General features: G+C 39.0%; 1 protein-coding gene across 1 annotated transcript in view; it reads right to left on the reverse strand.

Moving 5' to 3' along the window:
* Window positions 1-26762, reverse strand: part of Lrrk2 (leucine-rich repeat kinase 2) — a gene marked incomplete at its 5' end in the record, with an annotated part of 132600 nt that overhangs the window by 99243 nt on the left and 6595 nt on the right. Inside the window, 10 exon segments of the mRNA XM_013505951.1 lie at window positions 294-418; window positions 2580-2709; window positions 5893-5999; window positions 7474-7553; window positions 7646-7779; window positions 8459-8578; window positions 16516-16647; window positions 18997-19131; window positions 21626-21760; window positions 25271-25359. Of these exon segments, the coding sequence (XP_013361405.1) occupies window positions 294-418; window positions 2580-2709; window positions 5893-5999; window positions 7474-7553; window positions 7646-7779; window positions 8459-8578; window positions 16516-16647; window positions 18997-19131; window positions 21626-21760; window positions 25271-25359 (1187 nt within the window).

The raw sequence follows: 26762 nt of genomic DNA on the forward strand, positions 1-26762 counted from the left end.
CAAGCACAGAAACGGAAATGAAATATCAGAAGTGAACACCTACCCTGGAGATAAAAGGCTCCATGTTTTTATACTGTAGCTATTCTTTGTACTGAATATTGTTATTAGGTTTTGTTATAAACTAATCTCAGTGGCTCTTCCACATTATCATTCACCCTCTACTTTTGGCTTAGGAGAAGGATTTGCCTTTGGTTGGCAAAAACTGGTTCTTCAGATTTGCTTAGAACGTTGCTATTTCATGTAAAGTAAAAAATCCATTTAAACTGCTATCTGTTTGCACAATCTGAACTCACCTGGCTTTATAAAATGTAAAATAGCTCGAAGTGCCTCCAGCTGCACTGGCAATGACTTCTCATGACTTTTCATAACTGTTATTATTTTGGGGACCAACCCTGCCATTGTATCCAAGGAAGTGTTGCTGGAGAGATAAAATCAGCATGTTTATTAAAGATACAATCCGATTCAATTACTCAAACACCAAATTAAAACAAATGCAGAAAAACAGAACCAACACATATTACCAGGAAAGTGCATTTGAATTCAGTTATATGAGCATACAAAGTTTTCATTGCTGTTTAATTAAACTTGGACCTCAAGAAGCAGAGTTCACAGTAATGTGGGAATTCTTTCCCTTCATTTTCATAAAAATAACAACTTCTTTTCGGATATATAAATGGGTCATTGGCAACAACCCCTAAAGACAGATGTTATTATCCCTATTTTCCACTTAGGTCATCAAAGGATAAAAGGCAGGGTAAAGTCCTTTATCTAGAAGGAGATAGAGTCAAGGCCGGTGCACAAACTTATCTGACTTAAAGGCAAGAGTCGCTTACATCATACCCAAGATGAACATCGCTGGATTTCTCATGTGATATTCTTAATGTGTTTTAGCTTGCATTCAGATGAGCAAATTTCACTTGGTGAGATTCTAATGGCTACTATTAAGTTATCAAAGACAGTCTGCTTTGCACTGTGTGATGTTAACTGAAAATTATGCACGTCAGAGCTGTGTGCCTGCTCTGTACGGCTCCACAGTCAATGCGATATAGTATTCCTTTCTACCCAGTTTTAACACGTTACTTCTCCTCTTCAAAGGAGGAGCCTGCCCTCCTTTGGCAGTGCCAACCGGGTTCACTATGCTCTTCCCACTGTGACTTTTATACACCACAGCCTTCGCAGTATCACACAGGACACGATCATCTGTTTACATATCAGTCTCCTCAATTAAACAATGAGCACTTGGAGGGATATCTCCTTGTAGTTAAGTTTCAGTCTCTAAGATTAGAACCACAGACCTTTTACAAATGAGAAAACCGCCTGATACATTAAATGGCTTGCCCAGAATTCACAGAATCCTAAGCCATATTTTCTTAGCTCTTTTATCAGATTTTTACATCATTCATGAAGGGGCACACAACTCCAGCACCATAAAAATGAACATTTAAGACCAATGTTTCATTGAAATGTTTAAAAGCAACCTTTAAACGGGAGAAATATAACTTAGAGATATGATTTATATACACTTAAACAGATTAGCTGGATTGATAGTACAAACAGCGCTCCTTACAAGCCTGCAGAGAGGCTGCACACAATTTATCATGCTATATGTACTTAATTCCTTTGCCCTTAATAGCAGCAGTAGTAGTTAAAATATACCAGGCATCATACCAATCATTTTATAAAAATTAATGTATTTATTTAATTCCTACATCACAAACACACAGTTTATGGGGTTGTTATTACGGTTCCTTTTTGCAGATGAGGAATCTTAAGTTTAGCAATCAAACACTTGGTTCAAACGAATGCCAAAGCCAAGACACAAAATCGGTTTTCATTACAACACCTGTACCAAGCATTCCTTTATTTTTTACCCATGGCAGTTTCCAATACAACCTCTTTTTATTTGCTATTTACTCAGATGATTTCAAAGTTACTTTACATTTTTTTATTAATAAACTGCAAAAAGGTACTGAGTTTATCCTGCAGGAAGTATCAGCTGGATGGATTCAGTTTTTGCGTTTTAAACAAGGTTTTTAAAAGCCAGTACCCCTGCTCTCCCATCCTCTAGCACAGATAAAAAGATCTGATCCTCTTATGCTGCTAAACAAGCACAGAGTCTTCACAATTCTGGCCTTGAACCAGATGTGAAGGAAAGGTACCCTAGCTAAGCAGTGAGAGGAAGAGAAGAGATGACAAAGTTACTTCAAATGCAGGAAAAATAATAAATAATGTACTCAGTATGAAAAAGCAACAGTCAGAAACTGCATGGGGATTTTGTATCTTTCACAAACAATCATTTGAAAAATGTGTAATTCATGCTGCATAATGATCATTTTTGAAACGTAATCAATGCCACACATAAAGCACAAAAATAAACTTTCACCATACTTTTACCATTTCTATGATTCCTTTTACTGTTGAAACAAAGTAAGTCTATAATGTCAGCGATGTGAGATTCCACTGCAAAAATTTCACACTTCAAATGGTTTGTGTTTTTCTTCTCATTCTTAGAGATGTGCTTGACACACTACTCCGCCTGATTACTGTATATTCTGCACAAGCTTATAAGCCTATATTACCTTCCTTCAAAAAGATGGTTCAGCATTTTACAGCCACTTTCAGCCACTTCAGGAGAATGTATATGCCTCTGCATTAACTCCAACACATTCAGGTATATTCCTTTGGACAACAGGATTTTTCTGAAATTAACTGCAAGGTATTTTTTGAGGTTAATCATCAAGATGAAAGCACATTTTTACAATTTTGTAATAAAATATAGAATATTAAGACACTCTAACATCTTAGGAAAGCACACAGAAGAATATATATAACTCCTTGGCAATTGAAAGTTACTAATGTCTATTTCTTTAAAACACATATCATTCTCTGTATTTTCACAATTGTAAATTCTTTGTTGAGGTTTCAGTTTGGGTTGTTTTGAGCTATTCTGTCCATTTCCCCCAGTGGAATGTATGATCACGTCATTTTTATACATGCCATTATGTGCAAAAGGATAGAAAGCACTACTGTGAAACAAAACTAGTTTCATTTACTGGCACAAGGTAATGGCAAAGTAAATACACAGATATATTGGATAACTGAGTGTATGTTATATGTAGAAAAATAACTAGACATTATGGTTTGTGTCCGGGTGTCCCCCCAAAGCCACATGCAGTCATGGGGTGGGCTTTCAGAGTTTTGATTCATGGTTGTGAGTGCTACACCGCCCTGAGGCAGATAGTTTGCATATGTACAGGAAAGAAAGAGGCTGCTTGCCTCCACTCCTCCCTTCTGCTCTTGTTGTTTTTGTTTTCTGCCACCATGAACGGGTGCCCTATGCCTCGTGGCACCCTGCCTTGGAGCCAGCCGAAATGGACTGAAACCTCCACAGACTGTGAGCTAAACAAACCTTTCCTTCCTTAATTGTGGGCATCAGGTTTTTGTCTCAGCAATGAGAAAAAAGTAACCAAGACACTAGATTTTAGAATAAGCATTATATAACTAATTTTTCTTTTTTAAAACACTTCACTGAGTGCAATCTTTTGCCTTGAAGTCTTCATATATGTACCAATTGTCTTAAAGCCTCTATATAAACATGAATTCCAATATTATGTATTTCAACTCCATGCTCTGAAGGTGGCAGAAAAAGAAAATTGGCAAGTTTCAATTTAAGTGCTTACTTAAAAAAAAAAAAAAAAAACAAAGAATGGTCCATCTCAAGAAGAAAAGACAGACCAAAATATAGAAATAAATGAAGTGATATAAATGTTCTAAAATGTTAAACCTCTAAAATGCTAACCCTCAAAACTGATACATTTTTAAAGCAATGAGGATATCACACATTAAGATATAAGGAGTTGGTGACTTTGTTTGATCACATTAGAAGTTGTAGCTCTCCCAGAGTAGCTAGATTCTAACCAAGGAGATATTTTAAAACATAAAAGTTATTCTAGACCAGTACTTGTGAAATTTTAGTGTGTTTCAGATTTACCTGGCGTGCTTGTTACAACACAGCCTTTGGGGTATGGATTCCAAAGTTTGTAATTCCTTAGGTTTGTGTGGGGCTCTGGAATTCACATTGTTTATAAGTTCCCAGGAAATGTTACTGGTCCAGAGACCATACTTTAGAAACCACTGCTCTAAAGAGTAACCCAATGTGTGACTTGTATTGCAAGCACTAGGCCAGGGAGAAATTTCATCATGAAATCACTTTAGCCTAAGACATTTTACACATTTACCAGATACCTAAATAACACTCTGACCATGAAGCAGAAAGAGCAGAGAACTGATTTTGAAGCTATATATCAAGATTAATTCTGAACATCACTAATGCTCAGACATCATAATAAGCAGCAGTCCAAATCTCACAAAGTCATGCTTGTTTTGTTTGCATATCAGCAGAGATTTCCAGGTTGCTACGAATTGTAGAACCAACACACCAAGCTGGGCATGGTGGAGCACACTTGTACTTCTTGCACACAGGGAGGCTGAGGCAATAGGATTGCCGTAAGTTCAAGGCCAGCTGAATCACACAGTGAGTCCAAGGTCAGCCTGAACTACAAGGTCCTGTCTCAAAATACTAAAATATAACAAAACAAAACAAAAAACCTATAACACAACAATACACCGCTGTTATTTGTCTCCTCTCTACGAAGCCACATACAGAAGCAGCAAGGTTTAGGCTTCATCTTCTAGAATGAAACCCCTGTCCAGGCCCATTTAACTGCAGAGTAGAATACAGCAGACTCAAGAATAGCAATTCCCTTTCCTACCCGCCCACTCTGACTCATTATCCTGAAGGCAAGCCTGGTCTGTATCTCAGGGCCCTTGCCACCCCACGCCTTTTATTAAACTACCACCAGAGAGATGGGGCGAGAAAGAAGGAAAAGCTGGGACCATTTCCCACTCAATTTGACCTAAACAACAGTTTAAAGAAACACGCACCCAATGCTTTCTTTCCCTCCACCCAGGGTCTGCACTAAAAGCTGGTGCTTACGCTGCTCTCGATACCGGATTCATCTTTCAGTGTTTTTTTCCCATTTTTTTTCCCTCTCTAAAAATATCCTACAAAAGCTGCCAAGTCCCTACGCTTTGATGACGAGTTTTCTCCCATTCTTTTCGGGCAGCATTTCCTGTTTATGAGGCAGGAATCTGGGCAGCCTGAGTCCTGACCTTAAACCTCAAGGGTGCTTCCAAAGGACTCCTCTCTGCTTAGTCATGCTTCACTATAACATGTGAGAAGACTTACATGTAAAGGATCATTTTCAAGAAAAACTGTAGCATAAAAATGTCATACTAGGTAGTTTTACCAGATTTTAAACTGGTGACTTATCTCTCCACCCAGATGCATTCCTATACAGTTTTGTTAAGAAAATAACAGGAAAAATACAAAAGCAACCCATTAGTGTTTATTTTAGGATCCAAAAAACCCCCATTAGACACAAGGTAAAAGTCCATCAATAAGATTTGCATAAAGCAGACTACAGGCATACACAGGAAAACTACACAACTATTAAAAACGATAATGTGATAATATGCATTTATCAACATGAAAAATATAAAATGTGATTGTAAAAGGGTGTGGCATGATCCAATTTCTGCAAAATAATATAAAATCTACTGTGGGGGCTGGGGATTTAGCTCAGCGGCACAGCACCTGCCTGGCAAGCATGAGGTTGTGAGTTTGATTCCTGGTACTGGAAAAAAAAACAAAACCAAAAAATCTATTGTGTATATCACACAATATATGTGAGTACATATATAGGAGTCCAGAAGAACATACATCAAAACATTTGTTCTTTATCCTTTACCTATAACTCAGTGCATCCATATTTCAGTTTTATATCTATGTATTTAAATTTTTCACAATACAAAATGCGATGCGCCCCTTACCATTCTGTTCCAGGAGTGTGGACAGCGCAGCCGCAGCCGCCCGGAGGACTTCTCTGGATGAGGCGTGCATGAGCATGGCCAGCATCACTTCCCTGTGAGCCGGGAACCTTTGAAAGAGTCAACAGTGAGTTAGCAGTCAGCTTGGAAATAACCAAGTCCTCATCACCATCTAATAACTCTGACGGCAGGGGTTGGGGATTTAGCTCAGCAGCAAAGCGCCTGCCTGGCAAGCGCAAGGTCGTGAGTTCGGTTCCCAGAACCAGAGGAAAAAAACAAAAAAACTCTGACGGCAAATAAGGGCAAGGCGTGTAAATAGTATTTTATGTCACTTCCATGTACAGGGATGAATGCTAAGAAATTAACATTGCTGCGTTTCTTCAAAAGCTGAGAAGCAGTAAAACTGCTCCGCAGATCCATAAAAAGGTGCTCAGAGGAAGAAGAGGAAGTAAGGAAAATAGAATGAAAACAGAAGAGGAAAATCAAAAATCATAAAGAAGCATAAATGCATGTCCAGGGGCTGTAGCTCAGTGGCTCAGCGCCTGCCTGGCATGCACAAGGTTGTGAGTTCAATTCCTGGCAAGTTCGAGGTAATCCCCCCAAAATGTATGTTCACAGGTATATTTTCTTTTAATATTATTTTAAGAATCCCCTATGAATATTGAAGAGTAGGTATACAATGAACTGAGATTTATAAACTGCAACATGAATCTGCCTTAACCTAACTTCTTGAAACAAACTGATCATTGTGGGGATTACTCTGAGGCTGCTTTAACATATAGTGTTCAAAAGAACTAGTTTTTCTCAAAGTGGAAATGTTTAATTAAATAGTATCTGTTTCATCAATTTCCTTCTTATGGGCAGTAGATCATTATGCAAATGGGCTGTCAGCATTTCAGATGTCAAATACTACAGTCTGAGTTTCCAAAGTAAGTTATTTGTATGGTAAGCCCCAGGGAAATCCAGAAGGCGGCGCAATGATCAGCAGCCGCCATAGTGCATGAAGGCCTGTGGAAAGGGAGCAAATCTGATGTACAGGAGACTCCCAATCACAGTCTGTGCCTGGGGGGAGGAATGCAGGTCTTAGGAAGCTCGCACGGCCTGCTGTCAGGGTCTCCTCACCAGATGGCGGCTTCAAACAACCCTCTTAGGAGAAGACAGAACAACCCTGCCTCACCAAGTGGGAACGCACTGCAGGGGGCTTCTAACCAGATCTAATTCCTGATCCCTCCTGGCTCATCACCCTAGCAGAAAGAGTCCAGACAGTTCTGTGATTCCTAACACCTGAAATGAACTAATGGGCCATTTTTACATGATCCGCAAGAAAACTGACACTCTGTCCATGATTCACAGTTCAGTGAATCTCAGTATCTCAGTAATGACTCCAACACACCACCTTCTCTAACTACTGAAAGCAAGGAGATCAAACTACTCTACACTCACTACTGACACACAGCAACAACGAAGGCACACACGCCTACGCCGAAAATATCTCTAACAGTGAAAGCTGCGACTGAGGCATTTTATGTGTATGGATTAAAACATAACGGAGAACTTTCACAGTACAAAATCGGAGCTACTGACTGGCCGTCTTCGTCTCCAATCTTCCGGTGTAAACTGCTCTGGTACATAAGGAGGTTATTGAGGGCCCAGCACGCCGCCTCCTGCATTGGGGGAGGAGAAAAAGAAGCTCGTCAACTGAGAAATGACTGGAACCCATCCTTGTGAATAACTGGGATATGTACGGAGGCCCAACCTGCACACGCTGGTTCTTCCTGTGCCATGTTAAGGCCCTGTAACAGGCTTCGAGCCAAAACAGTTTGTCTTCCTCCTCCTCCTCCACATTCTCATTCCTCTCCTCCAAGTCTTGATTTAAAAAGATGGTCTCGGCTTGAAAAATGTAAAACAAATACATATACCTTATATACGTATAACCCACTGACTGTCTGAATAAACGTTGTAAATCCATCGTTTGAAATGTTATCGGCAGAGTAAGGTATTCTTTAGCAGCAGCGTTGGTTGATTATAAAGCAATTTTAAAGACATTACACAAGTCATAATACTCCTATTCCATATAGATAAATGCCAGAATGAGGAAGAGGGTACCAAAAAAAGTAATCAACTAGAAGAGGATTATTTAAAAAGATTAGCAACTTTATGACCAAAATGAAAGCAATGGTGCCGAACCAACGCTGCATGAGCAGGGATGCCATACTTCTTAGCGCCCAAGAAAATATCCTCTATTGGAAAATGAATCACATTAGGACAGAAAAGGCATTTAGTGCTTCTTTTCTGCATGCAATCCTCGTTATAATGCTAACATTCAGCATCCAACGCACACTTAGGAATTTTCTTTGTAGGGCTCGTGGTTTAACTCAGTGCTCCAGCACTTGCCAAGCATGCCCAAGGCACTGGATTCAACACCCAGCACCACACACACACACACACACACACACATCTTCCTTGGGCTGGGGATGTAGCTCAGCAGCCCAGCGCCTGCCCAGTAAGCACAGGGTCCTGAGTTCGATTCCCAGTACCAAAAACAAAGCTTCTTTGTAAAGCTACTTACTGAGGAGCGCTAAACAGCTAAGAGCCGAGGTCTGCAGCGGTGCATTCTCTGGGTACTGCTGCACGGCTTTCACCACAAACACATGGACCTCGTTTAATACCAGGATATTGAAAAAATTACCTAAAAGTTAATGGAGACATTACCGAAATTCTCATCCACAGTACTTAACCTGTCTCTGATAAATAACGGCATTTAAATCAACAAATTGGAGTAGGTATGACTATCTTAATGACATTAAAAACATGTATTTACTTTAATCAAACTATCTTAATATGATCGAATAAAGTTTGAAGTCTTGCCCATGATGTCATTTACATACCTTACTTATACAATAGAAATATATAAGAAAAATAATTAAGTTTGTGTTATTTCAACCTTTGTCCCACCATCATTCTATAAAGATAATGAGACATCCACTCTCTATGACACCTACAATATTCACTGCATGAAATAATTTTCTTGCATTCTAAAAGATGTTAATCTTTTTATAAAAACTCATTATTTAATCCTTTTGTTGAAATACCTTTCTCATTTAAAGAAACACCTCTTACAGAACTCTGTCCACTTACTATTTGATCTTGTGTATGGCAATCTTAGAAAAAAAAATTATTTACCACCTCTAACCCACCTAAGGAAAAGGTCTCCTAACTTTCTACACCCAGTCTTCTGAGCACCTTAATGTATCATTCAGAACTCTAACTCTTCCTGAGGAGAGAATGCATACATTAGATTCCAGAAAGGTGTGCCTCCTTCTTTACAGTTCATTTCTCCCTAACACTCCCCAGGGCGGCTTCTGAAAGTAAGAATAAAACTCCTGCCTATCTGTAAGTGTAATGAAATGATTTTGGGACCCGGAGCCAGAAGTGAAGATACCCTCCACCACACAATGCCTGAACCCCAAACTAAATGTCAATCACTGGCCTCAAAATCCAAGGGCAGCTTAGCCAGCTGAGCTCCTCCCCAGCTTCAGCTCCAGGGCACCCCTCAGCCCTGAGCACGCCCCTCCTCAGAAGGTTCTCCCCCGCTCTTCCCAACCTGGGTAAACTGAGGCTGCCTTCACTGCTCTTTCCTCTATTTTTACTTTTTTTTGAGACCGGGTCTCACTCTGCAGGCTGGCCTTAAACTCACTATTTAGCCCAAGCTGGTCTCGAACTCAGTGATCCTCCTGCCTCAGCCTCCTGAGCGCTGGGATTATAGGTGTGCACCACCCCACCGGCATTCTTTCCCCAAGTCTTATTCCCATGTTACTGGCAGCAGCTGCCCCAACACTGACCAACAGGTGACTCTGGGCAAACACAGCAAGACTGGCCTTACACTCAGACAACTTAGGTGAAAATATGTAAAAAGTTATCAGAAACATTCATTAACGCTAAATGTGCTAAGCCCGTAATTACATAATCTGACAAATCTGTTAACTAGTTATTGAGCATCTTTACGTTTTTCTTTTAGTTGTGAAGAGGAAGCTCAAAGTTTTGTCCTTTGAAAAATAACAGAAATTCTCTAGTCACCAAAACAAAATAAAGGGACAAATGAGAGGAAAAAAAGCATCCTTATCTGAAAACCAATTTGATAGCTTTTTACTTTTCAAAAACAGTTATAGACTAATACACAATTACAGAATTATATAGGACATGAGGACCAGGGATGTAGCTCAGTGGCACAAGTGCCTGCCTGGCGAAGGTAAAGTCTGCAGTTCAATCCCCAGTACAAAAAAAAAAAAAAAAAAATTGTATAGGACATGATACTTTCCATGATTTTTTTAATTTCAATAGTATAACACCAAGCACCTTTGACATGCCATTACATACCTATTTGATAAAATTCCATTTCCAAAATAAACCACTTTTTTCTCTCACCCTTTTTTTTTTAATTTGTTTGGCTGGTTGCTTTGGTTAGTTTTTGCGACAAAGTCTTTCTATACAGTGCAGTCCAGGCTGCCCTCATATTCTCCGTGTGCTATAGTTTGTGTCTGCATGTCCCCTCCACAGCCTCATGTGGTCACAGTGGTGGTGGGGGGTAGGTTTGGCTGAATCTAGAGTTTGTGACTGATTCATGGTGCAGTGCTGGGATTAAGGGTGTAAGTGCTACACCCGCCCTAGGGCTGGTAGCCTGCATACAATATAAGGGAGGGAAAGAGGCTTGTTCTCCCTCCCCATCTCCCCTCTCCCTTCTCCCTCTCCCGCCCCCTATGTCCCAGTCCTCTGCTTTTGCTGTCTTCTATTGCCCCAGCAACCATGATGTCATGCCCCTGTGCCCTGCCACCCTGCCTTGGAGCCAGCAGATTATGGACTGGAACCTCTACAAACTGTGAGCTAAATAAACCTTTCCTCCCTTAACTTTGGGTATCAGGTATTTTGTCTCAGCAACGAGAGAAAAGTAACTAAGACACTATGGAGTCCAGGCTGATCTTGAATTCACAGTCCTCCTGCCTCAGCCTCAGGAGTGCTGAGACTACTGATGTGCACCACCACACCTTGCTTCCTCTCTCTCATTTCAAGGAATTAAGGTGAATTTGCATTTTTAGTGTAATGTGTGCAGGCTGAAACTTGACTGTAGGAAGATATAAAACATGAAACAAGTAATGCTGTTCTAATTGTTAGGCTTAAGAAATCAGCTTCTGAGCTACATTAAAATGTTCTCGGATATCATCCAGTTGGTACAACTGTGTCCTTCACAGAAATACAATATGTAAAAGTTTTACTGGACAAAGATAAAACAGTGCTGGGTGTGGTGGTGCACACCCAAGGATCGAGTGAATTCAAGGCCAGCCTGAACTACATAATGAGATCCTGTTTCAAACAAACAAACAAAAAGATAAAATAGTAAGTGGCTTCCCTACTTGAAAAGACGTGCTTTGTTGTCATTATTGTTCTGAGCTTTTTAATTTAAATTTATTTTAACTGAGGCATAAAAATTATATGCATCAATGGGGTTATATGTGATGTTTCAATATATGTATGTAATGCATAATGTTTAAAGCAGGCTGAACATATCTATCTCTCCAAACACTTATCATTTCCTCGTTTTTGTTTGTTTGTTTGTTTGAGGCAGGATCTCACTATGCAGTTCACAGTGATCCTCCTGCCTCAGCCTCCCAAGTGCTGGGATTAAAGGCTTGTGCCACCACCCCGGTAATTCATGCTGAAAATATCCAAACTCCTTTCTTCTAGTTTTCTAGCATATACAGTTCATTGTCATTATTTATAGTCATCTTACTGAGAAAATAAACCAGAACTTCACATTCCTGTCTAACTGTAACTTAGCACCCACTCACCACCTCTTGTGACTCTCTCTTCCACACTGATAACCACAGCTTCTGGTGAGTACAGAGAGAGGCCATAATTTGAGCTCTCGCTCTGATTTCACTCCGTTTTGCCTGCTTGTTCTTAGAGAAGACACACTTTCCTAAGCCACAGGTTCTCCTGTGTTAATGTGGTTATAATAACAATACCTCATCTCCCAGGATCGTTTCACAGATGAAAAATAATTACAGACCTATACAAATCAGAAACTATGAAATAAGTCTGCAGATATGACCACAGTTTAGTCATACAGTTTCATCATATAAGAGCGTTAAAGAAAAGCTCATGAAGGAAATAATCGGCTGAAGCCTTTCATATAAAATGTAATTCTATTTTTAAAAATTCATTTTAGTAAACATCATACTTCCTCCCTACTATAAGAACCTGAAAGAGTAAATAAAATCTCAAAGGTACAACAGATACTGTAAAAGGGGAAAGAAACTGCTCAATAGGAAGGAGTAACTGGGATGAAGGAGGGGAGAGGAAAAAGAAGGGGAAAAAAAATGGATATATATACACAGGGTAGCTAGGATAACTGTACTACTAATATCTGTTGGTTTATCAAAAGGAACTGTTAATGTGTAATTGTTTTACCAATCTTACATGCCTATATCTGGTTATATGTGCAACCATTTTGAAGGTGACATCAGGTAATATAACAACCATTGTTAATATCCTATCATCATGTTTTGAAGTTCTGTATTACTGCTCTCTATGCTGTTTAGTTTATATATTTGTTTTTGTTACTTTGGTTTTTTTTAAACTGAAAACAAAATTTATACATATATACAGGGATAGCTGGAATAGGTATATTGCTGATATCTGTGGTTTATTGAAAGGAACAGTCAATGCTTAAAATTTTCCTTTTTTCTTGACCAATTTTGCATGCTTGAATTTGGTAATCAGAATGACTGATCTGAAAACAATATGCAGTATATGAGCCACTGCTGAACTCCTATGATCTTTTATGGTGAAGCTCTGCATCATTTTCAATTTTTTTTTAATTACTTGTTACTGTCTTTGATTGTTAGATCAGTCTTACATTCTTACATCTGGTGGACTGAGCACTTTTGTTGAAGATAACAGTATGCAATGTAGCAACCATTGTTAACTCCTATCATTTTGTTTTGAGGTCATGTATTCTTTTTGTTGTTTTTGTGTTGTTTCAATTTTGTCCTCATTGTTGCTTTGTTAGACTTTTTTAATTTTTAGAAATAAAAAAATTGTTTTTAAAAATTCATTTTAATTAAATCTACCTGGGAAATTTCCTAACACTGAAGTTCCTGAGTTATATAGAGATATGATCATGACTCTAGGGGTGAAAATGTAAGTTGTTGTAATGAAACCATAAAAATTAGATTTCTCTTCAAATGAATGATGGTTCATCCCCAAAGCTGTAACGATGAAAAGCTAACTGCTTATTAAAATAATCCTAATTTTGCACAAAATATCACTGATGACCTTTGGGAAAGGTCATCAGAACCAACTTCTATTAATAATCCTTCCTTTTTCCTTTTCCTAGGGAAAAGGAAAAAAATGATTGAAAAAAAGGATAAAATGGAAACAAAGCTTTGTAAATAAGGAGGGGAAGATGGGTTAAAGGTAAGAGAGAGGGGATTGGGAAAAAAAGAGAAAAAAATATGTCATATATGGGTACAAATTCCCTCTGATGAATATGATTATGTGTATCTAAAATGTACTAATAAACTTAATAACAATAATAATCCTTCCCCCTAATTCACCCACTGCTCACTTTTTAAGGCACTGACCTGCTCACAAAAATGTCAAGGAAATCAAGATGTGTACACCTGAGCAAAGCTCAACAGGGAGCTGAAACAAGTACTGACTTGGAAGCAAATGGACAAGCTGGAGTAGCCTTGTAAATAATCTGCTACTGCAGTCCATAGCGCCCCCTCAGGCTGGGAGACAGAGGGCCTAGCCAGTCCGCCACATGGAGCCTGAGCCTCACAAGGTCCTACCGCGCTCCCAGGTCAGCCCTGTGCTCTGGCTCCTCACCAATCTCTAAAGAGCAGCTGCAATTGGGTCTTTAGGACCCTCCAGTATTAACCACGTTCACCAGAGATAGGCCAGGGAATCAGCCTTGGAGCCAGTGAATGGATAAATGGATAAAGAAAATGTGGTTTATATATACACAACGGAGTGTTATTTGGTCATAAAGAAGAACAAACTTGACATTCTCAGGAAAACAGATGGCCCCAGAGTGTCATGCCATGTGCAAGAAGCCAGACTTAGAAAGACAAATAGCATGTGTGTTCTCTCAAGTGTGGAAAGAAAAAGAGAGAGATGGAGAGATGACATGATAGTAGGTAGGGGGACTCAGAGAGGAGGACGGGGTCACGCGGGGGAAGGGAAGAAAAGGGCAAAGGCAGGCGCTGAGATGATCTAAGCACGCCAGAATGAAACCCATCAATTTGTACAACCAACGGCATGAATAAGAGAATTCACACGAGTTATCAGATACAGAACACAAAATGACTATGTATTAATGATTAAAGAAACCCAAGGTCTTTTAAAAAGAAAAGAATATAAAGGGGGAAAAGAGCAAAAAAAGACAATCAAAAGGAAGATCTGAAAGTACAAAGGAGTTTTAGAAATTTACTTTTAAAATCTATTTACTTTTAGAAATTTATTTTAAACAAATGACCAGGCCAAATTTATCATAAGAGTCCAAGGTGGTTTAATACTAAAAAACCTATAGATTTAATTCCATATTATCAAAACAAAGTCTTAATTTTTTTAGATATTTGATAAAATTCAATGTTCATCTGTGAGTTCTTAAAAGCCCATATGTAAAAATAAAAGCAAATCAGAAACAGAAGGAAATTTCTTTTTTTGTTCATTTATTTACCTACTTATCTAAGTGGTGGAGCTTGAACTCGGGCCTCACACGTGCTAAGCATGTGTTCTACCACTGAGCTACAGCCCAGCCCCAGAAAGAAATGTCTTAGCTTGCTCAGTTCTATTTGTTATAAAACAAATGAAAGTTGTATATATTTTTAAAAATTCTAACAAACATTATTCTAAATGATGGAATAAAACAAGAATAACAGAGAGATACTGACTACTACTTCTCTTCAGCCCTATGCTAGTAATTCTGGGTCATGCAAGAATACAAGATATGAAACACAGGCTACACTGGGAGGAAAGGAAGAACTCAAGGAATTGCTCCCACTTCTTCATGCAGTTAGAGTTCAAAATTCTAATTTTAAAAAGTGATATCATTTACAATAATAACAACGGCTAAAGTATCCAAAAATAACTGACAAAGATGTATGTGACTTTAATGGAATAATAATAACATAAAAATGTCATTTCTTCTTAAATTGATCCATGTAATTTGTACATTTCCCATCAAAATCTCATTGGAGTTTTGAATTGGACAAGTAAATTCTAAAATTCATATGGGAGAATTAAAAAAAAGCTGAGATGTGCTACCAGAAGATGACCTCACCCTTTACAGAGCTACAATGATTTAAACAGTACAATATTCATTCAGACAAATCAATTAATCAACGGAACAGCGAGAACAGAAACTTATACACAGTTAGTACCTTGCACCACTGAGAAATGGGAGAACCATATACTACATTGTGCTGTGATGGTAACTACTCATATTAAAACAAGAAAAAAAGGAGGTTGAATTCTTTGTCAAAAAAGTCAATTACAATGCGTTAATACTTGAATGAGAAAAGCTGTTGGGGAAAACAGAATATATTTACTACCTTACAAAAAGGTTTTATCAACAAAAAGGTTTTATCAACAGAAAAATAAATCACAAAGCAATTAAATTTAACTATATTACAAAACCACCATAAAGATGGTGAAAGGTCAGGTTACAAGTCAAGAGAGGTTCTCCAGAAACCAAAACATTATTATCCAGAATCTATGAATCAATTTTTTAAAAGACCATCCTACTGAAAATGGATAAAAAATAGATTATACATTCCACAAAGTAGAAAGCACCAAAAGCAATAAAATATTTGAAAAAATAGTCTTATATTCACATAGCAATAGAGTACAGTAGCATAAAGTAAGAAAGAATTCAAAAGCATAAATTAAAAATGCATAAATAAATTGTGGCATACACATATAATAGGTGACTATACACAACTACATGCAAAAATATTTATGATTCTTACAAACATAGCACACATTTTTTAAAACAACAGAAGACAATGTAGAGTATGATTTCTTTGTGATGACATCACACAGAAAAATAAGCACATGTGAAAAATTTTAAGGAAACATGAAAAATATAGTAAAAATATATTTAAAATGAGAAAGACTCATAAATCAACATGACGGAGAGTGTTAATCTTCATACATAAAGGACAGGAAGGAGCATTCCCAGCCCTGGCCAAAAACCAATATTAAAGTTAGGTGCTGAATTCTTTGCTTTCTGCGTCACATTTTCTACATAAATTACACTTGTTCTTTTTTAGGTATCAACTGTTACACAATTACATTTTAAGTACAGACTAACAATAAAACATTCTTTCAGAATCACTTCTTCCCCTCAAAATAAGATTAAGACCTCTCTCCCATTCCACAGATCTATTGTTAGTACTTCTTTTAAAAAGTGAATCTATGTGTGACAAAACAGTTCGCTGCTTTAAAGTGACTCCATCCGATCCATTCACATCAATATTCTACTTACTCATAAACATGCAATACAGACATGCTACATAGACCCACCTCGTGTAGACTGTGACAATAAATTAAGTCATAACTCACCTAATGTAACCCTATGGAGCAAGCAACAACTCACTTCTTGAATTTTTTCATTGACAGGGAATGTTTTCATGGCTTCTACAACAATATTATAACATCTGACATTGCCACTCATGAGGACTTCAACGTTATTGCCTAAATGTAAAGAAATCACAATTATGATAAGGCAAGAATTTTCTCCTTTCAAACATCCACATATAGCTACCTTATATAGATTGTCAAAATATAGCAGCATAGTCTCTACATTTCCAAACTTAAATATGTTCTATCAAATAACTATGAAAATACTACGCTATCCACTGCTAATACAGCTCATCCTTGGCATTAAGGAAAAATTTCTTTAAATCTTGTTTCTTGGCTTAAAATTCTAAGATAAAGAAAATCTGGCTATTTAGAAGTCTAAAAATGGCTATGTCTTTTAAAAACATAAATAACTATAAAGTGTTTTTGAAAAACAAATTTGAAGGTCTGTTTCCTAAGAGGCCATTGAATGAGGACTTGGGCACTGGTTCTTTTCTTTACACCCCAGGGAAAGTCACATAATGGGACTGCTAAAATCAGCGAAGATCTACTTCCTCCATCCCAAAAGAACAGCTGTGTAGGAGGCAGGAAAACTGAGCTTCCTGAAGGTGTCTGGGTAGAGGCAGGAGGCACTAGGGAGGGAGAAGGGAATTGCAGAATTAAATACAGGACTGAGGGGCAAATGTCAGTGAAACAGAACAGAAGGCACCCACTGGAACAACTTGGTAAAGAGTGAGCTGTGAATCTACATGGAGAAACTGCGTCCCTGAAAAAGAAAAACTCGGTCTGCAAGCCATTTGTCTTTCCTTCTTTTTCCCCTAGCATAGCTGAAACAAACCGTTTTCCCAAAAATATACTTTAATGTTTGGATTGTATTTTATAACACAAATTTTAAAAAACTTAACAACGAAAGGAGACAGTCTCTTAAAACAGTCATCTGCCTTGCCGCAGAAGTGAGGCATGTTTGTGCTAAGATTGAAAGGCGAGTCTTCAAGTTAGAGCCAGGGTTTAAAACTCTGCATTTCTTCATCTTTAACTGCAGCTTTCTTTGACCGTTGTATTATGAATCAACACATTTTAACTGGAGTTATGTCTTATGTGGGTGGAAAACAATGAATTCCAAAAGCAGCTGGCCCCAAATAAGCAAATAGTGAATACATATAACCCAGGAAAGTACAATCATGAATATATTCAGAAGAACATATTCCAAAGAATATATACAGAAGTAAGGTCACTATTATTATTCAGCCTCATCCACATTCAAGTCTTTAACTTCCTGTGCGTAAGTAAACCTTACAATTTTATAAACACCACAAAGACATTCTTTCCCAAGGGCACTTAGTTTTGAGCCTGCTGCAGTTGAAGCCCGGAATGTTCAGACTGCTGTACTGATTCCCATATCTGAAACTAAATAAACATAAACACATGCCTCGCATATAAGCACATTGAGTCCTAGGGCTGCGAGTGATTTTAGAACACATGGTCTACACCAGGTACACTTTTATTATTATTTCACTCACTTCATCCTTAAGACAATTTAACATGTATGAGGATGAAAGCGTTACTGGTCAAATGCATATGTACATCCTGTCCAAATCCACACACGGAATATGTGAAATATGAAACATTATTGTGCACTCAAAAAACAGAATCTGAAGCATACTTAGTCCATTAGTAAGGACTGGTAGTGTACCCTGAAAACTAACTTCTTCTGTTTGTACTTTTAAGTGAAGAAAAAAAAAAGGCTAGATTTCAAAGCGTCCCTAAAACACTCACCAAGAATCACACTGCACATCGAACTCTTCCCTGAGACTTTCCAGGCTTTTTCTGACCTCACTGCTTCCTTCGCCTCAGACTCCAACACCCACCAAGCCCTCCTGCTGCCAACATGAGTGAAACTAAGGCAGATGCTGGGGATGTTCAGGCACAGATGCACACACGTGTGCACAGGCGCGTGCTCTTAAACCACAGCTTTCCGGGCTACTTCTGTTCTTTTCAATGCACTTGGCTCTCTCTTGCTCCAGCAGCTCTGCACGTACAATGGACACACTGCAGGCATCTCCATTCTGTCTCACGCACCCCCACACAACGCTGTCCTGTCACTCAGGCCTCTGCCAGGGGATCTCGCCTCCTGTCCCTTCTCAGAACTCCAGGTCTATGGGCAGTCAGTCACTTGCCTTTTGCCTTCAGCGCATCACAATCACTTAGGTATTTACCTGCACCTTCCACTGTGCCAAGATCTCTAAAAAGGCAAGGAACACGCTCCTATTTTCCACTCTTGACTCCCCAGCACCAAGCCCAGAGCCAGCTGCAATACAGTCTCAATAAACATAAACTAATTAAATTAACAAGTGAATTTAGCATCTGCAAGTCTCTACAAAACTATTCTCAACACAGGCTCAGGAAGGAGCTATATTGTAATTTCTCACATGCAGAAAGAGATCATGGACACAGGCCACTTACAGGGAATCGCTAGGGAATGCAAACAGTGCAGGACATGCAGCACAATTTCCTCTTCATCTTTAAAAGTGTGTAATGCTCTCAACAGTATCGTATAATCTTTGTTCTCAACAAATTCAGTCAGCTGTTCCTCCGAAACTAAAACATGAAAGAAAAAACATCGTGTAAGTTTAAACAATTATGTAAACCTTACTCAAAAGTAGATTCGTGAGAGTTGTATGAGAAAGAGCAAATGCAATATCCTCAAATAGAGGTATGTTTCTGTAAAAAGTCCTTCCTAAGAATTTTATACTGGGAAAACAAGCTATTGGTTTGAAAATAATTTTGTTATTGCCTTACATTAATTGTATTTTGAAATGCAAAGGTTCCAGTTACCAAACATTCTCAGAAAAACATAATTATTTACCAGAGAAAACTAGCCAGTGCTAATATTCATGGCCTACCGGAAATGAGAATTTCATAATACTTAAAGGGGCAAACGGTAGACTTGTAGGGCAGCGCAGCTGACTGTGTCACCTTAAAGGTTATGATCTTTAGCAAATGACAAGTAATTAGAGTTGGAAACGCTGCCTTAATGGTTTTCTAAAAAAAAAAAATTGTCATCATTAATTTTCGCAATTACAGTTTTTTGATCAAGTCAGTGAGTTCCACTTGGAATTTATTTCATTACATGACAACCTCAAAAATATGTATAAAAAGTCCAGTTTACTTAGCTTGAAAATGGTGCCAACCAAATTGTTAGAAAATGCAGCCTTTTTTTGTGATCAAGATTAATTTTATAAATTTTATACTAATGTGTCCATATAATGCAATGTGAAATTGGTTAGATTCTTTTAATTATTGACAGAAACTATGGAACTATATCATAGTAGTTTCCACAGCATATTTTCAATTTTTGACATTAATTTGATTAAATAACATTTTAAAAATTACCTTTATTAGTAGTGCGTCTCCCAGAAAAACCAGAAAATTTTCTTCTTTACATTAATAATCTAATACTCTCCACACCTCTGCACTGATGACCTTTCTACTAAGTTTTTGAGGGGGTTTTTGTTGTTGCTGTTACTGGGGATTAAACCCATGGCCTTCACACCTTCAGCTGTGAAGCTGCGCTACAACCCAGCTTTTTTTAAATTTTTTTTTTTGAAACGAGCTCTCCCTACATTACTGAGTCGCTTAGGCTGAGCTCAAACTTGTGACCCTCCTGTTGCAGCCCCCCAGAGAGCCAGGATTACAGGCATGCAGCTCCACACCTCAACTAAGATTCTTCTTTGTACCCTGCTCTGGTCTGTCTCCATAGGTTCTGGATGGGCACCACAAGGCTGGTGAGAGTAGTGACGGCCCTTCTTCATGAATAAGAACGCGCCCCTAAAATACAGCACTGAAAATTACAGGCCCTTCAAGACAGCAGACCTTGAACTTTATCCTGTCCAATTCTTATCAAATGTTCAGCTGCAAGATACATTTCCAGAAACTAGTCTTGGAAGACCTGAAGGTCTTGCATCCTTGCTCATGGTAAACTATCTTCTCTACTAAGCACCTTCACTGCAGGGCTGGGCCCCAGGCACATGATGTTCCAACTATTAAGAGTCACTTTCACTAAATACACTTGTACTCCTTATGAAATGTGTGTACTTCTTGTCTCATCGGGAAACCCTGGGAGGACTTTCTCAGGTCTCCCACAAGTCAGATGGCTTCTCTTGAGTTTACTTTTATCTCAGAAAGCTTTATAACTAACAATGTTTATCTGTTCCCGAAGAGCCAAGTTTCTGGCCCATCCCCTTGCAACTATACAGAAGGTTAAATAAATATTGTAAGCTTCACCTAGCTTTCTTATTTCCCTTTATCCACTTTCCCATCCAGTTTTCTCTGATGTATATTCCTTCTGGAATCCTGCAGGGTATTAAACCATATCAGGTGCTCTCTCCCCTTTCTGGAGCTGCCAGAAGTTAGTGGTAAATCAATACTGACAACAGAGTTTGCGTAAGCCATTCCTATTCAGAGCTCCAGTACAGTTTTTCCCATAATGATGAAAAGGGACTCCCAAAACCAGTACTGTAACCAGCCACACGCCCGCGGGCGGACTGCTCACTTCTCTGACTCACTTCCTCATCAAGCCAGTTCGAGGACTGCAACAGATTCCAACCAACTCTAAAATAACACAGGAATCACTGTTATCAATCTTAGTGCAGTGCTGTGACATACATGTAAGTCTCTTTCCTAAGGGAAACTTTGTAAGCCTCCTGGATCTTCATACAGAGCTAAAAGCATTCCTCAAAATCTCCAGCGATGTCTCAATACCATAAACCCACACTTCACCTATGCTTGGCTTCACAGTTTTATTTTTCCTTTCTGAATACCCACACAATCTGGTTTTCAAAGGGAATCTTATGCCTTGCAAAGCAGTGAAAGAGATGCTACTACAATTGCATGATTTACACCCCAAGAATGAAATTCACTCCATAGGAACAAGCAAGATTTCTGAACTCACCCCATTTTTTACCTCTGACACACAACTCTCACTTATTCACAAACAGTATGATTTTAGATACCTTTTTCTTACCACAATTATGTCCCACATTTTTCATTAGTATATATTTATCAAAATAAACATTTGACAGATTTTTAGTACCGCTTTCAAACAGCACATGTAAAGTTTTGCATCCCAGTTTCTGGACTTCATCATTGCTTGAAAATGTGTTCATGGCATCAAAAATTAACAAGAAAATATCACTTTCTTCATCCAGTATCAGTAACGTGAATTTTCCTATTATGAAGAGAAGAAAACGTCCTCAGTAAATAGCTGCTATAACACTTGGGGCATTCATTTTTATATAATGACTATAAATGACTCATGCATTTTAATTTTTGATAGGCCACTAAATTTTCCAAACGCTAATGCTGTCAAACTCCAGGGTGCTTCTAAGTGAGGAAATATGCCAATTCAGTTTATTATCATTCTGATTCCCAGGAAACACACATAACCTACCCTTCTTGCCCTAAACTCCTAAAAGAAACCTCTACCTGTATTTTAAACAAGACCCTCTGAATCTGATCCCCAAACCTAGACGACCATCGCTGTCTTCATAGGTAACACCATCATCCAAGAGATTCTCAGAAAGAAACTACCAAGTTATCTTCCTTCTTCCATCTCCCCCATCTCTTCTGTTCTCTACTTAACCAACAAATCAACTCATTACCAAGTCCTTCAAGAGTCATCTCCTGCGTACCTCAAAAATACTTTTTCTAACAAGGTCCTTCCATGCCTATAATGTTCAGGACCCTAACATATGTCACCTACAATGCAGACAACTACCTTAGCTTCTCTGCTTCACACGAATCTCTACCTGGCCAGTTTATTCCCCACATTCTACCTTTAAAGTACAAATGTGATCCTATAATGCCCTTGCTGCTATCTCCTGAGGCCTTCTCTTTCTCCTTAGTGTGATAAACACAATCCTTCACAAACTGACCACATGGATCTCATCAGCACCACATCCTTCCACATTGGCTTCCACTCCAAAAGGTAAACTCCTGCTCACCCCCTGTAATGGTTGATACATTGCATCAACTTGAGGACTGAGAAGTTTAAAAGCTTAATAGGGGACTCAGCAGGGGGCCAGGTTCCTCACTTGGTAAACCTGCTGAGCTTGTAGAAGAGGAGCGTGCAGAGAGAGCCTAGGCAGATAGCCTGCGTACAATATAAGGGAGGAAAAGAGGCTTGTTCTCCCGTTTTGCTCCTGCTGCTTTTGCTGTCTGATGCTGCCTTGAACTGTTGCCCCTGTGCCCTGCCACCCTGCCGTGGAGCCAGCTGATTATGGACTGAAACCTCCACAAACCGTGAGCTAAATAAACCTTCCCTTACTTAATCTGGGGTGTCGGGTATTTTGTCCCAGCAATGAGAAAAAAGTAACTAAGACACCACCAAACCTTTTTAAACACTCCTTTCCGCTTGCCCTTTTCTTTACCTAACAAACTCCAGCCATAATTTGAGAAGCAATGCCTATTCTGTCCATAAAAATGAGAGTGCTGGAACAGAAGTAAGGGTCATAAACACTCTTCGAGCACTACTGAGGCAGTCACGGGTTGAAGCACTCCACTAGCCCACATTTAATCACAGCCGCATCCTGTGAGGTGTGTGCAGCCCATTTCAGCAATCAAAAGACTGAGGCACTGAAAGGTGAGCTTTGCTAACAGCTAATCAGAGGCAGCACTGGAGTACAGTATAGGCAGGACACGTCCTACATGTCTTCTCTATGGCGGTAGTCTTCCTATGTCCTTTTCTTATTAAATTTCAATTATTATTCCTCTAAAAGCTTCAGTCCATCTAGGTGCCTGTGCTGTCCCCGAAGTGTCCAGACTCAAATTTAACTTCATTAAAATTAAATAAATTTAAATGAAGGTTCTCATATTTCAGATCTTCAAAAGCGATATAGACCTGTAAAGTACGGTACTGCATGAGCCACATACAGAACACTGTTATCACTGGAAAAAGTTACACTGAACAGCAGAACCAGTACTCTACAGAACCAAGTGCCTGCAGGCAAACTGCTCACTGCCCTGACCCATTTCCTCACCAAGCTGGGTAGAACTGCTACATGGTAAGAATTCTGCCTCCTCTGTCTTAGAATTCCCAGCACCCAGGAGAACAGTAAATGCCCAGTAACTACTAAATCAATTTTTAATAGCCAAACAATAAAGATGATTCACAAGGGGATGGGGATTTAGCTCAGCGGCAAAAGCGCCTGCCTGGCAAGCGCAAGGTCGTGAGTGCGGTTCCTGGTACCAGAGAAAAATCAAAAAAAAAAAAAAAAAAAGATGATTCACAAATCATCTTTAAAACATGTGTAAAACTTTCCTAATGGGTCAAACTTCACAATGCAATGAGGGAGAAATTAACTCATATTTTCAAAACACACATCACATCTCCTGGCTGTCTGCACGTTTGTGACTTCTATACATTCCAGTGGTGTGAGATGCTTTTCAAGTTTATGGATCTTTATCTTCCTGCCCATCGCCAGATGGAGAATGAAGACAAAGAAAAGGGAGGAGACGAAGCCCCCAAGCATAAGGATTTAAAATAAATCACAGTGAAAATGGTTAGCAGATAAGGTTATTTTAATAAAAGTCTGTGGCGAGACCGCAGGTATCATCCAGCTTTGCCTCTCTCCTTTCAGACCCTGGTCTTCACCTTCTTCTGTCTTTCTCTCCTAACAGTCTTCCTTCACAGAGCCAGGAGGACATCAGCCTCCCCGCCGCAGGTCCAGCCTCTCCTGCGGCCTCCGCCTACGAAGTTCTCTTGACTCCAGCTCCCGTCCCTTACACAATGCAGACCCCTCCCAGTCCTTCCCAGTGAGGTCCCCAAGGAGCAGAACCTTTCTTCTCCGAACCTCTGGGACCTCAAGAGGCCCCCCCTAGGGGTGGCCACAGCCTGTGCACCCCAGCAGTATTCTTTACTGAGGTCCTCTATCCTCCAGGCAGAAGTTTCCCTGGGCAAAGAAGCTGGCGCGTGCAATGAGACCCCGGCTGTACCAGTTAGCAGCTAAAGCAACTCCTCTCTGCATGAGTGTTTCTCTTCTAAAAAACTGAAATTAAAATGCACATCTCCAAGGGAGGTGGGAGGATTAGGTATTAAAGAGCATGTGAAGCTTTTCACTTGTGAATTCTGACATCTAGCAAGCAGTCAGGAAGTAGCACTATCTACTTTTTAAAATATTGCTACTATAGCGTATCCTAGAACTTATCTTACAGAAAACTTACGAAAGATATACATGGAGAAAGACATAGTGATGGTAGGAGCATGGCTGACCACCAAGCTAGTAGGAAAGGAAACATGGGACCACATTTTGGGAGCAAAGCTGGAGCTAGGAATAAAGATTTAGGAGTAATTTGTAAGGTAATATATAAAGCCAAGATATCGGTCTGGTGTGGTGACACACATTTGTAGCTCCCAACACTCTGGAGGCAGAGGCAGGAGGATCACCATGAGTTCAAGGCCAGCCTGGGCTATACAGTAACTTCAATGCCAGCATGAACTATATAATGAGACCCTGTCTTGAGAAAATAATAATAATAAAATAAAACTAAGATATTGGGTGAGAACTTTGAGAGATAATGTATAGAAAAAAGAGATGAGAGAAGATAGAAACAAAACAATTTTTGTAACTCACTGATATTTAGCGTGTGTTATGCTATGATTCTAATAAAATTAAAACACATTCAATAAATTTTAACTATTTTTAGTTAAGTCAACATTAAAAATATGTAAGTGCATTACCTGCAGTTAGGAGGAGATCTAAGGCCTTCAATCCAACTGTTGACAGGTTTACATTGGCATGATGAGCTGTGAGCATTTTAAGAATCAGTCTGGAGTGAGAGTCAGAGATCAGAAAAGGATAAAGGTTATACTCAAGGTTTTACAATACCTGTGATACTTACATACTACCTTTCAGTCACTTCTACTCTTATTATTTTCATTGTATTTATTTCTCTATAGTGAAGCACATGTGTTTTCATCTTCCTAAAAACCTGAACCTGGCTTATACAAACTGATGGGCTGGCTGGGATGTGGCTCAGTGGTACAGCACTTGCTGAGCATGGGGCCTTGGGTTCAATCCCCAGCGCCAGAGAGAGGAGGGACGAAGGGAGGGAGGGAGCGACAGAGACAGAGAGACAGAATATTAATTGCTTTGGTTATAGACAATATTTCACATGTATATCATATCATCGACTTGTACACCATATATATATACACAAACACATATATAGACATACATATATATGCACACTATTTTTAATTCTCAACTGTATTTCAATAAAGTAGGGAATAAAACAGCAAGAAGAAACAGATTAGGGGTATAGCTCAGGGTTAAAGTGCTTGTCGGCTTGTCTCATATATGTAAGACCCTGGGTACAATCCCACCAATGGAAAAAGAAAAAGAAGAAACACATTTAAAAAAAAAAAAACTTGAGTCAGAATTATTTTGAGTCTCAGTAGGAATGTTATAAATACTGTTTCTTTTCTTCTAAATATTCATAGTCAGTTACTATTTTCACCCAACTGCATACACAAAGTATCATGAAGAGTTAATACAGAGTAAGTTCATTGTTGTATGTGATGTACACTTACAAATTATACACATGTATGTTGAAATATTAACATACAGAAATATCTAATAAGAATGTTAGTTTGTGCAAATGAATTTAAATATTTAAGTTATTGGTTTTTACTATTTTGCAAGAGAAAATAATATTTTACATTAAATAAAGAACCAAGCACATCATAGTATTTGATTAGTTAAAATTCCTGAAACTTGCATGCCTGTTTTATCAGCCCCGGAATGTAATCTTTAGTATTTCCTGCCCAGTGAGGTTTGGCTTTACATTGTTGGAGATGATAGAGCTGGTGACGCCCACAGCTTTGTCTAAACTCCAGAAATCTGTTATAGGGCCTGTGGTTGGCAAGGAAAGAAATAGAGATCCCTTCCCTTTATGTCCGGTCAATGGTGAGAATCCTCACCATTCTCTTTTTTTTTTTTTTTTTTTTTTTTTTTTTCTCCGGTACCGGGAACCGAACTCACGACCTTGCGCTTGCCAGGCAGGCACTTTTGCCGCTGAGCTAAATCCCCAGCCCCTACCTCACCATTCTCGACAACGCCGCCAGGAAGAAATTTCTTTTTTAGTACTGCAAATCTTCAGAGGGAAAAGGGCCTCGAGCACAGGGAAATACCTTCCACAGTAAATGTCTGCTGGGCCTGCTGCCCTGGAGA

The sequence above is a fragment of the Chinchilla lanigera genome, unplaced genomic scaffold (assembly GCF_000276665.1).
Source record: "Chinchilla lanigera isolate Chin_1 unplaced genomic scaffold, ChiLan1.0 scaffold00104, whole genome shotgun sequence".
Classification (NCBI taxonomy): Eukaryota; Metazoa; Chordata; class Mammalia; order Rodentia; family Chinchillidae; genus Chinchilla; species Chinchilla lanigera.